Source organism: Xiphophorus couchianus, chromosome 20, assembly GCF_001444195.1.
Source record: "Xiphophorus couchianus chromosome 20, X_couchianus-1.0, whole genome shotgun sequence".
In the NCBI taxonomy this organism is placed as follows: Eukaryota; Metazoa; Chordata; class Actinopteri; order Cyprinodontiformes; family Poeciliidae; genus Xiphophorus; species Xiphophorus couchianus.
The window spans coordinates 7,447,858-7,461,706 of NC_040247.1; the positions used below are offsets into that span (position 1 = coordinate 7,447,858).

General features: G+C 37.7%; 1 protein-coding gene and 1 long non-coding RNA gene across 5 annotated transcripts in view; one reads left to right on the forward strand and one right to left on the reverse strand.

Moving 5' to 3' along the window:
- Positions 1 to 8,226, forward strand: part of ephb2b (eph receptor B2b) — a 123,629-nt gene extending 115,403 nt beyond the window's left edge. For all 4 annotated transcript variants that reach the window (XM_028002854.1, XM_028002856.1, XM_028002855.1 and 1 more), the window contains exons 12-16: positions 2,432 to 2,647; positions 3,063 to 3,212; positions 4,365 to 4,558; positions 5,369 to 5,524; positions 6,939 to 8,226. In XM_028002854.1, the coding sequence (XP_027858655.1) occupies positions 2,432 to 2,647; positions 3,063 to 3,212; positions 4,365 to 4,558; positions 5,369 to 5,524; positions 6,939 to 7,047 (825 nt within the window). In that variant the 3' untranslated portion in view covers positions 7,048 to 8,226. The remainder of the gene's footprint in view (positions 1 to 2,431; positions 2,648 to 3,062; positions 3,213 to 4,364; positions 4,559 to 5,368; positions 5,525 to 6,938) is intronic.
- A 28-nt stretch (positions 8,227 to 8,254) lies between these two features.
- Positions 8,255 to 11,443, reverse strand: LOC114135514 (uncharacterized). The gene is made up of 2 exons (XR_003593606.1): positions 9,643 to 11,443; positions 8,255 to 9,607 (listed from the first exon to the last, which is right to left on the reverse strand). It is a non-coding gene; the product is annotated as an uncharacterized LOC114135514 (long non-coding RNA).
- Between the last annotated feature and the right edge of the window lie 2,406 nt (positions 11,444 to 13,849).

Below are 13,849 nucleotides of genomic sequence, written 5' to 3' on the forward strand. Positions count from 1 at the left end.
GCAACAGCGGCAGTAGAGACTACTGAGCTGCCTGCTGAAGGTTTGGCTTAACTGCTGTAGAAAAAACAAGCTGAGGAAATGGAGCGGGGATTGAGAGATCATAGTTGGGACTGAATCTCGAGCCACCTATAAGCTTAGAAAATAAACAGAATGAACTCCAGACTTCCATGAGTTATTTCTTGAAACTCAAACAAGACCTTTACTGACATTATTTGGGGGTATGTCTTTCCCCTGACTTGACCCAAATCACATAGGGGGATTTGGTCCAATTAAAGTATATGCCAAGATGGCTTTTAGATTAGGTGCTAGTGTGTATGTGTGAGAAAGGTTTCATGAATAATACATCCTGTTTAATTGCTGTGCTACACAAGGATGGGCAGCTTGGCATGATGAGAGTTATCCACTCAGCTAATGAGGATTAAAATGTTAGAAAGAGAAATAGGTTGTATGAATTTTTGCTGCGGTCTGGGCCTTTATTGCCTGCTCTGCTATTTCCACTGTTAGCTTTTTTTCTGTCAGTCCACACTCAACCTTATGCTCCCATGCCCCATTATCCGGGGTCTTCTGGTTTCATCGCATCATGGTGGGTGGTGGAAGTAATGCAGGTGTGCCCAGTTGGAGGCACAGCTGCACCACTGCTCCAGACACTACCCGAGCATGGGGTATAAAGCCGTCACCAGAACGGAAAGGGGGACAGCTGTATGCAGACAGCCAGTCCCAGCTTAGTCCTGCCTAGTCCCACAGAGGAAAGTTAAGCTCAACCAAAACCTGTTGGTGTGCAGCACCAAGAGGATTCCCTCTTAAAACGTGTGCTGAAAATAAATTTATTATGTTTGATCTGTACTAACTACATGTTCATTCCTCAATCTTGTCACTAAAGGTAATGTTGGGATAAAGTGCAGTGCCATTCCTGCACGGAAATTCAGGGAGATAAATAATGATCTAATCCTATCATTATTTATCTAATCATAAATAGATAAATAATCTATTTAATTTACCTGTTATTAATTGAAATGTCTAAATGGGCATCAAACTTTAAACAAGTTTCAAAATGTCTTTTCTTGTGAGGTGAACTGGTATAGATGTCATTGTCACTAAGCGCATTATTAATTATTTTCATAAAAACAGTTGATGTTAATTCCAGGTCTTTCTCGGTGACCTTGGGCAGTTTGAAGAATTTTTTTAATTATTCCATTCCACAATGTCAGAACTCTTACCAGCAGCACCTGGTCTTCACCCTTCTCCATTAAGGCCCCAATAGTGCACAAGGAAACATTAGAAGGTTTACACATGTGTAAACAATGCTGTTTAACAACAAGGAGATTGTGAAAGTATTGAGTGAGCTTTCCGATAAAACATATCACAAGGTAGGATAATAAAATAATGCAACAGATGTGTTTTTTTTTTGTTTTTTTTTTGCAATTTAGTAAATAAAGGCATTCTCAATAATCACTACAAAAAATCTTATATCGCAGCAGTGAAATCCTTCTTATAAAGGCTGACGAGACTTTTCTGTCCACTGGTATTTTTGGTCTGTCTTTGGTGATGAAATCTTTGATGTTGGCAGACCCACTTGCCATCACCCTAATCATTGTAGCTCTCTCCAGTCCATGCATATTTTTCTGGTATATGTCTTAATTCATATCTTAATTGTGATTCATGATGCGAACAAAGACATTTTGCATAAAACTTTGATCAAAAGGTTGAGCCATTGCAAGGTTATTATTAAACAAGACAACCAAAGTAAAAATCTAAAAAAAACTGGCATATGGCTGGCAGTTTGGTGGTTAAAGGCCACCCCCGGTGAGAATCAAGCTTTTGACCTTGTTAACACATCCATATGGTGTTTTTATATGCTAGAATGCATAACAGAAGAGAGGTAAGCTCTCAACAGCTTAGTTTAGTAATTCTTCACTGTTAGTACAACATAAATACTGAAGTCTACTGATTCAAACAGGCAGACTACACATAATCTACAAAACAAATAACTTGGAGGAACATTGTCAAAGCTGCTTTATAAAATGCTTTAACAAAATATTATTTTTTCTATAGTGCAGTATATGCTTAGAATTTACATGTGTTTAAAAGAAGAGTTAAACTGCAACCACGAAAGCAGTGCATTTTGTGGACGGTCTAAATAGTATAGTGGTCCCTGCATAAAATAAAATAAGAATAAAGTTTTTTTCTGAGGTTATATCAGAAATCAAAAAAATTATCTAAACATAAATACTCAGAGATGCCATTAAAACCCAATAAAATACTTTTTCAAGCAACCCCAGAAATTATCTGTTACTGAAGCAAATTTCACCTTGAGATTTATCCATTGTAAGTTCACTGCAGTATAGTATTGTCATGTGAGCCTCATGTATTAAGAGACTTGTTTTCTTTTTGATCTATAAATAATTTATGACCTAATATATCTTTTCCTCAGCAAAACGATGGGCAGTTCACTGTGATCCAGCTTGTTGGTATGCTACGTGGCATTGCTTCGGGCATGAAGTACCTTGCTGACATGAATTATGTGCATCGTGACCTCGCTGCTCGGAACATCCTGGTCAACAGCAACCTTGTGTGCAAAGTGTCAGACTTCGGTCTCTCACGCTTCTTGGAGGACGATACATCAGATCCTACGTACACAAGCGCTCTGGTAATAAAATATTTGAACTCTTACCTTGTGTACACACGCAACTGATTTTGGTGGATATTATCAGTCTTCTAAAATAAGTCAAATGAGCTTGACAACTCTTTGCATAGTTCTGCCAGAAGGTTTGTTTTTTGTGTTATTTTAAGGACTAAACCAGGGATTGACGTACATGCCGCAGTGCCCTCCCACTTTGTTCCCCCTTATCAGGACAAATGTCATCTCTCCACTTGTTTTCCTCATCCTTCTTCTGTCTAGAATATTCCATGTACCGCACTTTCCCTCCTAAAAGTTTTGTTATATTCACCTCCCAGTTTGGATTACAATTAGTATTGTTTCTGTGAATAGTGTCTCTCCAGACTGTGGCGGTCAGGTTTCGGTGTCACTTGCCTCACTTGGGTCATTCCCCTCATTTTCACAGGGAGGGAAGATCCCTATCCGATGGACTGCTCCCGAAGCAATCCAATACAGGAAGTTCACCTCAGCTAGCGATGTGTGGAGCTACGGGATTGTCATGTGGGAAGTAATGTCTTATGGAGAGAGACCTTACTGGGACATGACCAATCAAGATGTACGTATTTAACAAGCTTTTTGTCACTTTCACTGGTGCTGTTAATTTTTTTAGGTTAGGGGCCACCCTAAAACATTTATTCCCCAACTCTCAGTGCACATATATATTTTTGGTTCGCTGCGTTCTAATAAAGCCTCAAATTCCTCTGAGATAAAATTTGTCAATGGTGTCTCCTTTCTCTTGGCTAAACACAAGGGTTTTATATGAAAATTCCCCCACACTTTACGCACAGACATAATCAGATCATTTGAAATGCACAGCAGTGTTCAGTGGACAATTTCTGCTCTTGACTGGAGTCTCCATTTTCTGTTTCCCTCTGGGTAGTGAAGGAGAGAGCAAATTATGGGGAGAGAGATAATGAAAATAGTTTCAAATTGAAAGTGAGAACACTAATGTGCTAAGAGGGACTGAGAACCTCAACGGTTATCATATTAGTAGCTCCAGATAGTGTTTCTGCTCCATCGGGGTCCTCGTTTGGAGGTCTTGTGAATAAGATTAATCTGCGTCTGAATGGAGTTTCTTTAATGACCCTGATAATGAGCAGGGGATTGTGTGCCCTTCCTGCAAGTGTGCTTGGGGTTGTTCCTCTGTTAACTATGCACTACCTCTGTATACAAGTGTCAGACATATCTGTAAAGTGGCTTTATGGGAACTGAACATTAAATACACTAAAAAAGGTCATTGATTATTCAATTTTTAGCACAGAGTATGTTGCTAAAAAAAACACCTAGTCTGTATTTTTACAGGTTTTGATATCAGTGTACACACTATCAAAGTAGTGTGTCAGGAAAATGGAACATCCAGTTAACTCTACAGTACTTTTCTATTGCTTCTTTTGAAAACAACAATGAAAAATTGAAATAAACTGCTTAAAACTTTTTAAGCAGTTTATTTTTGAAACTACACTAGAAATCAATTATATTTTTGAAATTCTAAAAAAAAAATGTTTAATTTACTTAAATGATATGTTTTATTGTTTGAAGCATTTTGAAGAGTTGGTAAGTTAAGTAGGCATCTGTGTCACATCATACAGTGCTGTCAAAAACTTTCTGCTTCCTTATAGATTTGTTCAGATTTAATTATTTCTTTTGTGGAAAACTGCATGTTTGGATATGTGATATCTTGCTTAAAGTGATGTATCTCCCCCCGCAGGTCATTAATGCTATAGAGCAGGACTACCGGCTGCCCCCGCCGATGGACTGTCCCAACGCGCTGCACCAGCTCATGTTGGACTGCTGGCAAAAGGACCGTAACAACCGTCCCAAGTTTAGCCAGATTGTTAACAACCTCGACAAGATGATCCGTAATCCGAACACACTGAAAGCTATGACTCCTTTATCTTCAGGGTAAGTAAAACACAAGCTGAGTCTTTGTATTTTCAGTCTGCACTTTTCTCCTTTTTGTGATTCCTTCTTCTCCCCGTAAGGTATTTGGTTGTGCGTTTATTCATGTCTCCATTGGCATCACAGAAAATAGGCCTTTTTATTTTGGTTTCTTCCACACTGATATGGATTACATCTTTAAGTGTATGATTCATCTCAGCTTCTGTCAGTACCAAGGCTTTCAATTGTTGACTAAAATATTTCTGCTTTTGCGACAGTGTCATCTGTGGCACTCTTCACATTTGCCAAATGCAATTTTTCTTTGTTTTTCCTGGTGCCTAGCGGTTATGTAAATTAAAGCCTTTTGGTTTGATCGATCCAAACCTTCCCACGAATGCTCCAGGCAACCCTGGGGTTGGAGCAGCTCTGCAGATTTTTTTTTTTAAACAAAACATTTTCAGGCCTCTCTGCTTTGGGTGTTAGTTTGCTGTCAGGGCCAGGGCTTTGCTGATTTCCATTATCCCGGCCTGTACTTTCATTTGCGGTGTAGTGCAGAACCACAACCCAGATTTTCCACAGACATTCAGTGAATACGCTGGCTCCCTGAAGACTATCACCTCATTTGGAAAATACCCTTTATGAGGAAACAGTTTGGAAAATATTTTTTCATGGATTAGACTTGTGGGATTCTCTACGTGCTGTCAAACATTTTGAAAATGTAACATAATAATTCATGTTTGAATCATCTGCAGGTGGTCTGGACTGACCATGATGTTAGATCTTCCACTTTGAACTATTATTATTCTTGATCCGTCTTTCTTATCTCCCCTGTAGGGTCCATCTCCCTCTCCTGGACCGCAGCATCCCAGACTTCTCCACCTTCAGCACTGTGGATGAGTGGCTGGATGCCATCAAAATGGGCCAGTACAAAGAAAACTTTGCCAATTCTGACTTTTCTACATTTGATGTGGTGTCTCAGATGACCATGGAGTAAGTGTTAATGATACCTTGGCCTTCACTGAAAGTCTGATAAGTGCAAGAGAAAACTTTGAAAAGTAGTGGGTGTTCAGAGGTTTGGGGTTTAAATCTTAGCAGAAACAAGACTCTGCGGCCTGTTGTAAATTATGCTTTTTCTGGATGCTATTTTCAAATAATGTTCGAGCTGGGACTCTAAACAGTGGGCACAATAACTTAAAGTTTGGGATTTTTAAAAGCCTTTTTCATGTGTTAAACAGGGCCCTATTGATCCTTACTTTAAAGAGGGAAAAGGAGCACATGGGGTTAAGTTGCTGGAAAATGTATCATCCTGCTTGTACAGAAACAACAAAAGTCATTTCCTGTCAGGGTACATCAATACAAGCCAGAGATCAGCCCACAGAGATGTTTAGCTTCAGTTTTTCAGACAAACAGATGGTAATGTGTAATCCAACAAATGTGGTTACTGCTGAGATGCAGCATAGGAGTAGAGGAATGTATTGTGTAATAGATAAATAGCTGCCCTGCAGTGACTAAATAATGTTTGCATTGCCGCCACTTTTATATAGTGAAAGGTCTTTAAATAGAGTAAACTGTAGTAGAAAAACATGTATGTATGTCAATCTAAGGATTACTTTTGCTCCATAAAATTGTGATACACCAACAAATCAGTGAAAACTTCTGTCAATTGAATATAATAATTTTTACAGCATGTCACAACAGACTCATAGCAAACCAATGGACAACAAAAAAAGAAACATGTACTGTTAAGATGGAAGAAAGGTTACAATAAGTGTGTACTTTTGGAGATAACAAATTCAGACTGAACCAATGGAAAATATTTTTAAGATCAGCACAGTATTTAGCCATTGTTATGAAACATTTCTATGAAGAAAAAATCTAATTGTTACAGGAGAGAAAAAAACTAAAGTAGCAGAAAACATATTTTTAATAGATCAAACAATAGTGTTTTCAAAACAAAGTCTTGTGGAATCTCCGATTTTACATTATCATTCTCAGATGTCCATTAGTTCTAACAAATTGTTCACGATTACGATAATTGTAAAGACTTTCTTTTTCTGTAGATCCATAATCCAAAGGTGTATTTAGCTAAATAACACACACACACATGCACGCACACCCCTACAAATATATATATATATATATATATATAGAGAGAGAGAGAGAGAGAGAGAGAGAGATAAATAGACGCAGGAAACTCTTTTAAAACTTGGTCTTTTACTGCTGCTCTCTTGTTTCTCATCTGATTTTACCCAGCAGACTACTGTTGTATTGAATATGTATTGCTTTTTGAAGCATTCAACATTTTTGTTTTATGTACATGCATCAATAATATGTAGGTGGGTTATAAAATATTGTATATAGCCAGTGGTAACATTATGCTGACATCTGTTTTTGTGCTTCACAGTGACATCTTGAGGATTGGTGTGACTTTAGCAGGCCATCAAAAGAAGATCCTGAATAGCGTCCAGATGATGCGTGCACAGATGAACCAGATTCAGTCAGTGGAGGTTTGACCCTCCTGAGAGGAGGAGACGGGGGCAAAAGGTGTTGGGAGACAGGGCTCTGGACGTGGAGAATGGAGTGGATTTTCTTTTTTCCTGTGTGGCATTGTGTCTGGTCTTCCCACCAGGCTGCTATCAAGCCCCACGTTCCCCTCTCCTGTTCCCTCTCTCCTCCTCCTCTCCCTCCTTCCTGGCTCTCACTCCATGCTTGGGATAAGTTGTGGAGAGCTGTGATGCTGCAAGTCAAAGTGCTGAAGAATCCAGGAGGCCCACAGCCAAACCCACCATTAGAGCCAGAAACACGGGAGGTTAGAAGTGACCAGCAAATCAGTTTTCAATCTTCCACCAGTTTTATTTGTTTCAACATTTATTACCCCCCTTTTTTTGTTAATTCTTCTAATTTTGTAAAGATTCTTTTTAAAGAAAAGAAAAAAATACTGATATGGAAAGGAGTTTATCTAAATTTATAGATGATATGAGATTGTACACTAGAGAACTGAGTAGGAAAGCTACCCTTTAAAAGGGCAACAAAAGAAACAAAGGAAGAGTTGAGGAAAGGATCTTCAACAAAGTGTGGAAATTGTCTTTTGTTTTAAATTGTGGACCGCATGTGGAAGCGCAGTGTTCTTCTCTGTGGCCTTTTGGAGGACAAAGGGGAACTTGACATGCACGCCCAACTGGTACCACAGGTAAATAAAAAATGAAAAAAAAGAAAAGAAATGCAAACCATGAAATGGACAACTTGTGGCATAGACTGATGTTAAAACCACAATCAGTGAAATGGACAAATCTTGCAGTGAAATCAGCTCAACAGAAAATGGGAAAAACTTTTCTCTCACTGAGAGAAATTTTTAATGTTGATATTTTGTATTGAAGAATTCCTCTTACCATGCTTCCTCTAACTAAAGACTAGTTTATTTTTTTCACAGTGAAATATTCACAGTCTGCCAAATAGAACTCTTCCCCTTCACACTCTAGTCATGATCCTGTGCTGTACATATCAGATGCACTTGACCTGCCATAACATGATGACTCAGAGATAGTTATTCTAGGCGATTAGTTCAAGAGCTGAAGAAACGACTACAGGTACTACAGGGAGGATTTAAGTAGTTGTTGCCTCTAGCTGCATCGTTTAAGCTTGTGCAAAAACTAGCAAAACTGACTTCCAGCAGAGATTCTTAGAAAAAGATTTTTTAAAAAAACAAAAAACAGGTTCTACTGTTTACATCAGACTCTACATAAAGACAAAATAATCCAGTTACAGCATCCTCCATCAGGGTGTTTATCTGAAGTGCCGTCTGTGCGTACTTGCACATGTTGCACTCACATGTCACACACACAAAGACAAAGGTAGCTTCTAACAGTGTCGAATCTTGTGTTTGATAGCATGCTGAGTGAGTGGTTAATTTCACAGTGCTTTGATTTGCAGCGATTAGTCTAGTACTATATTCAGTATTCTTCCAGTTTTCCTGTTTAAAAAAAAAGTATGTTTATGCTTCAATGATTAAAGTTTTGATACCACACAGTTGTTTTACATTCACAGTCATGTCACAGTCATACATTTGTTGAATAAAAACTAAAATGTGTGCTACATTGTTGCAATTCTGGTATGACTATTTTTGAATTTCTATTGTTCCCATGAGTTTGAGTTTATTTTTTGTTAGCAACTCTCGGGAATTTCCTCCATTGCTTTCCATTTATTTTTGAAGGACAAATCATGCACAAAACCATGTAGATAAAGCTTTACCTTGTAAAAGCTTCTGTTCTTCACATGTATGCATTCACTGTATATTATTTTATGAGGACTAATTATTACATGAATACAGAACTGCCAGTCCTGGTTTGTGTTGTTGCTGTTAACCTGTTGTAAGTTTTGTAAAGGGGGAGATGGAGTTCAAGGAAACCCCGTGACTCTTCAGAGATGGTAAATCAGACATGGGTTTATGCACACAACCAATAAATGATAAGCAGTAGTGCCGAGCTCCTGCCAGGCTCTGCCCTGAGAGCTGACAGACAGACATGGGTGTCCAGCTGTGAGCCATCGGTCAGATGTGTCTGGTCACAGTGGGGCGGCTGCACCCCGATCACAGCTTCTCTGCCCAGGCACCGATTTCTTCTTTCTGTCCTCCTGATAACACACATGCCTGTCGACCACCTGTCAAACGGCTCCCTCTGATCTACTCTTAGTCGGCTTTGGCCAGTTGTCTGGTTCAGTCTTGGCGTGTTTAAAACGCATCAGCGGCAGCAGGCATATTAACATTCAACAGCGTAGCAGTTGTGTCTTGTCTTGTCCTAATGGTATGTGCCACTGAGATTCCTCCAGGCTGGACAATGCTTCTCATGTTTACTTGAACCAAACCTTCAGACGCTGACCTGAGTTTTCATGTTCCCACTACAGGCAGCTTTGGCACTAAACACTCTCTTTGAAAAAAAAAGAGAGAAACCTCAGTTACTCCACCACTGTCATCCTATCTTACTTTACCCCCAGCTGTCCACCGACTTTAAAGCAGAGAGGGATTGATTTTTTTTTCTTTGCCTCTGCAGCAGGATACATAATAGCAAATAGGGTTTGCTATTACTAACCCTAATCCTAACCCTTACCCTAACCCCTGGATTTTTTCATAAAACGCTTTGTAAAAGTAGAGGGGGAGAATCGTGAGCCACAGAAAACGGGGAAGCAAAGTGAGAGGCAGTACTGTGACCTAGATGCCACCAAAACGTAGTGTTTTTTCTGACCTTTTCCCACTTCTATTTTTTATTTTGCAGCATGTACCAACTCATCAGTTTTGTTTTAAAATGTAGCATGTATTCTCACAGTACGGGAAATATTCCGTCATCAGGAAAAGCACTTAATGTGCAAGAAATTAATTTGCAGTATGCGAAAGGCTGGCAAGGTACAGTATTTCTTTACTCCAGCCCCATTATAGCTCATTCAGAGGCTTGTCTGTGGATGCTGCCAAGACTTTGAGTTATTAATCAAGCAATTATTCCTGACATTTCCTTTAAGGAACAACCTTAAAGAGGGTGTGGGTAATCCCTTCTGCTTACTGTCTATTCTTTTTTTTTGCAAGGCAGGTTTTTTTGCTGGTTTTGCATTTGAAATTTCAGATTTGCATTATGAAATTAGAAGAAATTAATTTGCGTTATAAAATTTTAAAAAGTAATCTAATTCTTGCAACTCTACATTATTGCAGTTTAGGGAGCACATTGAACAGTGGGTCCCTTATGTTTAATTTAAGCAACTGAATACGGATTGTTAAAATGTATAAAAAATGAGGCTTCTGATTCATCTGTGACACATTTATAGCAAGAATATTTCTGAAGGAATTTTCACTGTAATCATTTTTTATTTCCTCTGAAATGAGACAGAATTTTTGATGTAAGCAACATTATTCCCTCAAATGGCAATGGATATCAAAATTAAGAGATGTAGTTGGATATTTTTATTATTTTATGATTACTCAGACAGTTGGTTATTTGTAAATATATATATATTTAAAAAAGATAATTGTGCACATTGTTTAATTTGCATACATAATCTCCTGCTGCACTCATTCAAAACGTTTTTACTGTTTTGTTTTTTTTTAATGCTTTTTGGCTGTGACATCAATGATCGCTTTCCACATTTTCGAACTACATTTTTTGTAGCAAGACAATGTGTTTAATCTTTATATCTGCGATGCAAAGCAGAACTACTCAGCCTTCCCTTTACAGTGTGCCATTTTTTAAAGGACGGAGGAAAAGGGTAAAGTCTGAGTGTTACAGTTACATGATAAACATCGAGCCGATCCATGTTATTAAGAAGTCAGCGTCATGTTGTGTAGTTTAACAGCTGCAGCGGGAAGCAGCATGGCGCCCTCTACTGACGTGTTTCAAATGTTCTTAGACTGACATTTTCAAGCCCATTTAGTTTGTGAATTCTGCAGCAGGCAAATCTCCAGTGTTTTGGAGACTTGAGCAAGCTGCTGATGGACAAATACTGGCTGCTGCTAAGAGTAAGCCTGTGTATTTTTCCCTGTTGAACAAACATTTGTACCATTACAGCGTCCTGGCACATGTGCTCTCCTGTGTGACTGTGTGTTCCCCTCAGTTGCTCCCACCTGCCCCCAACATCTAGCCCCTCCACCAAATACCACTCTGGCTCCTGATTATTGCAGTCAGGGGGATATCCCTGTTCCACTGATCTGTTAATGCCCACATAATAGACCAGTGCCGGTTCAGACCACTGTGACTGATGTGGGAGATCCTGTATTTCTGTATAAATGTATATCGACTGTAACCCTGTGAATGATGTAACAATTTCATTATTTGTAATATTGTCATTGTTTTATTTTCTAAAATGGAAAGCCCAAATTGACTCTCCTCAATAAAAAATAAGATCTGTTACGAAAAACAGAAAATGTGGCCAGTAGTTGATTTATTTACCACATTTCAACTATTTTTTCCACTCTAGACAAAGAACAATTGAAAGCCCACAAAGTTGTTTAATTATGGCATTCATTTTAAACAAGCTGTAAAATATTGAAAAAATACAAAAAACACATAAGCGGTGCAAAAACTATTCAATAATTTGAATTTAATAATACCAAATTCAAGTATTAGGATTATTTCTATTTATTTACAAAGTATATAAATCTTTATATCAAAATCCCCAACCAAATTTGGAGCAAGCTCCATTTGTTTCTTTGTCTGTTTTATTTAACTATTGTAGATACAATTTGATATTTTCATGCATAAAACCATTAGTTGCCATATACTAAATTGAAACCAACTACAATATTGGTCATTTCAGGATAAGAAAACAAAACGGACAGGGAAGCATGTAACTGCTGTTTCAAAATTATAATTTAAAATATGGTAGTATATAAAACTACCCCTAACCAAATGTAAAATAACCTTTATCACTAGTCTAGGTTAAATCTAATAAAATCAGAACTCTGATTTACATTTTTCTATTTGTTAATTCATTTACATACAGTGAAAGAACGTGGGATCTTGCTAATTTCTTTCTCACTTTAAGTGTATTTCATGATTTCTTTATGAAATGGATGTAATATGAATGGGTAATATGAATGGGACCAGGGACGATGTAGCTTATTTATTATAAGAATATAGTTTCTATTAATATTAATGCACAGATAAATAAATTAAACCTTGTGACAAAGAACCATGCGTGTAAAGCTTTATAATTCAGATTGGGCATTATGAAAACTTGAACCTAAACACAACTGATATTTTTAAGTTCAAAAGGGAAGAGAAAAAAAAACGAATCCTTGTTAAATCCTACGCCTGTTTAATTTATCCTTTATATCATTTAACATCTATGAAGAACATACCTAAACACAACCTTATAATAGATGCACATTTAAATCTTAATCTTACTAATTACCGACAGGTAATTATTCTCTTTTCTTATGCACAATGTAATATCCATCCATCCATCCATCCATTTTCTGTTCACCCTTGTCCCTAATGGGGTCGGGAGGGTTGCTGGTGCCTATCTCCAGCTACGTTCCAGGCGGGAGGCGGGATACACCCTGGACAGGTCGCCAGTCTGTCGCAGGGCAACACAGAGACATACAGGACAAACAACCATTCACACACAACACACACCCCTAGGGAGAATTTAGATAGATCAATTAACCTAACAGTCATGTTTTTGGACTGTGGGAGGAAGCCGGAGTACCCGGAGAGAACCCACGCATGCACAGGGAGAACATGCAAACTCCATGCAGAAAGACCCCGGCCGGGAATCGAACCCAGGACCTTCTTGCTGCAAGGCAACAGTGCTACCAACTGCGCCACTGTGCAGCCTACAATGTAATATATTAAATATTATTTGCAACTAATCATGCTTAATGTATAGCTGCAGCTACTATATCGCCTAACAGTATGCAACTCCCCTAGTACTTAACACGGAGTTACACGGAGCAATAAGAGTAGTTTATAATATAGAATGAAATCAAGCAGTGTAACAAAATGTTTTTAATATTGTTGCATATTACATGTAAGAGAAAAAAGAAATAAACAGCAAATATCAGATGTTTTACAAAAGGAAGAATTTAGTCATATTCACAATATAAAAGAATTAAAATAAAGGACTATAAATTGGTTCATGAGTGCAACATTTGAAGTTTTCAAAAGAATTTAAAATGTATATCAAATTAGGAATTACAGCAAAAAAAAATCTAAAATACAAAAATAAAATAATATAAATTCATTTATAAAAGAATATTATACTGAAGGTTATTTCAAATTGACAATAATTAAACTGCATAATCATAACTGATATATAAAGAATGCAGTAAATGCATCAACAGTTATATTTCTGAAATTATGTAAAGAGGAAAAAAAACAATAGTCTATGGATGCTTCTAAAAATAGTTTTGAATGTTACTATGTTTAGTAACTGCTTAAATTTATTTTAAAAAGACTTTACCTCGGGTTTCCATTTTGCTGTGGAAATGAGCTGTAGTAAGGTGAGATGAGCCAGTGGGGAGTCTTTAATGTGGAACGGTCTTCAGCAGTGGAACGGTCTTCAGCAGTGGAACGGTCTTCAGCAGTAGAGGGCAGGGGCTTATGATTCTGCAACAGTAAATGATAAAACTGGTAGTCCAGCAGCCTTTTCAAAAATAAGAAAAAAAATGTTTGCATCTCATTAAGTGACAAATTGCCGGGTAATCACTGCAAAATAAAATCAAAGTTTTATTTTGGAGTGATCTAAAACAGAAAAAAGATATCATACTAAGTTTTGGACAGTTGTTCAAAGCTTAGTATTTTGGTATTTCATCATTATTTATTTCAGCGTAAGCTT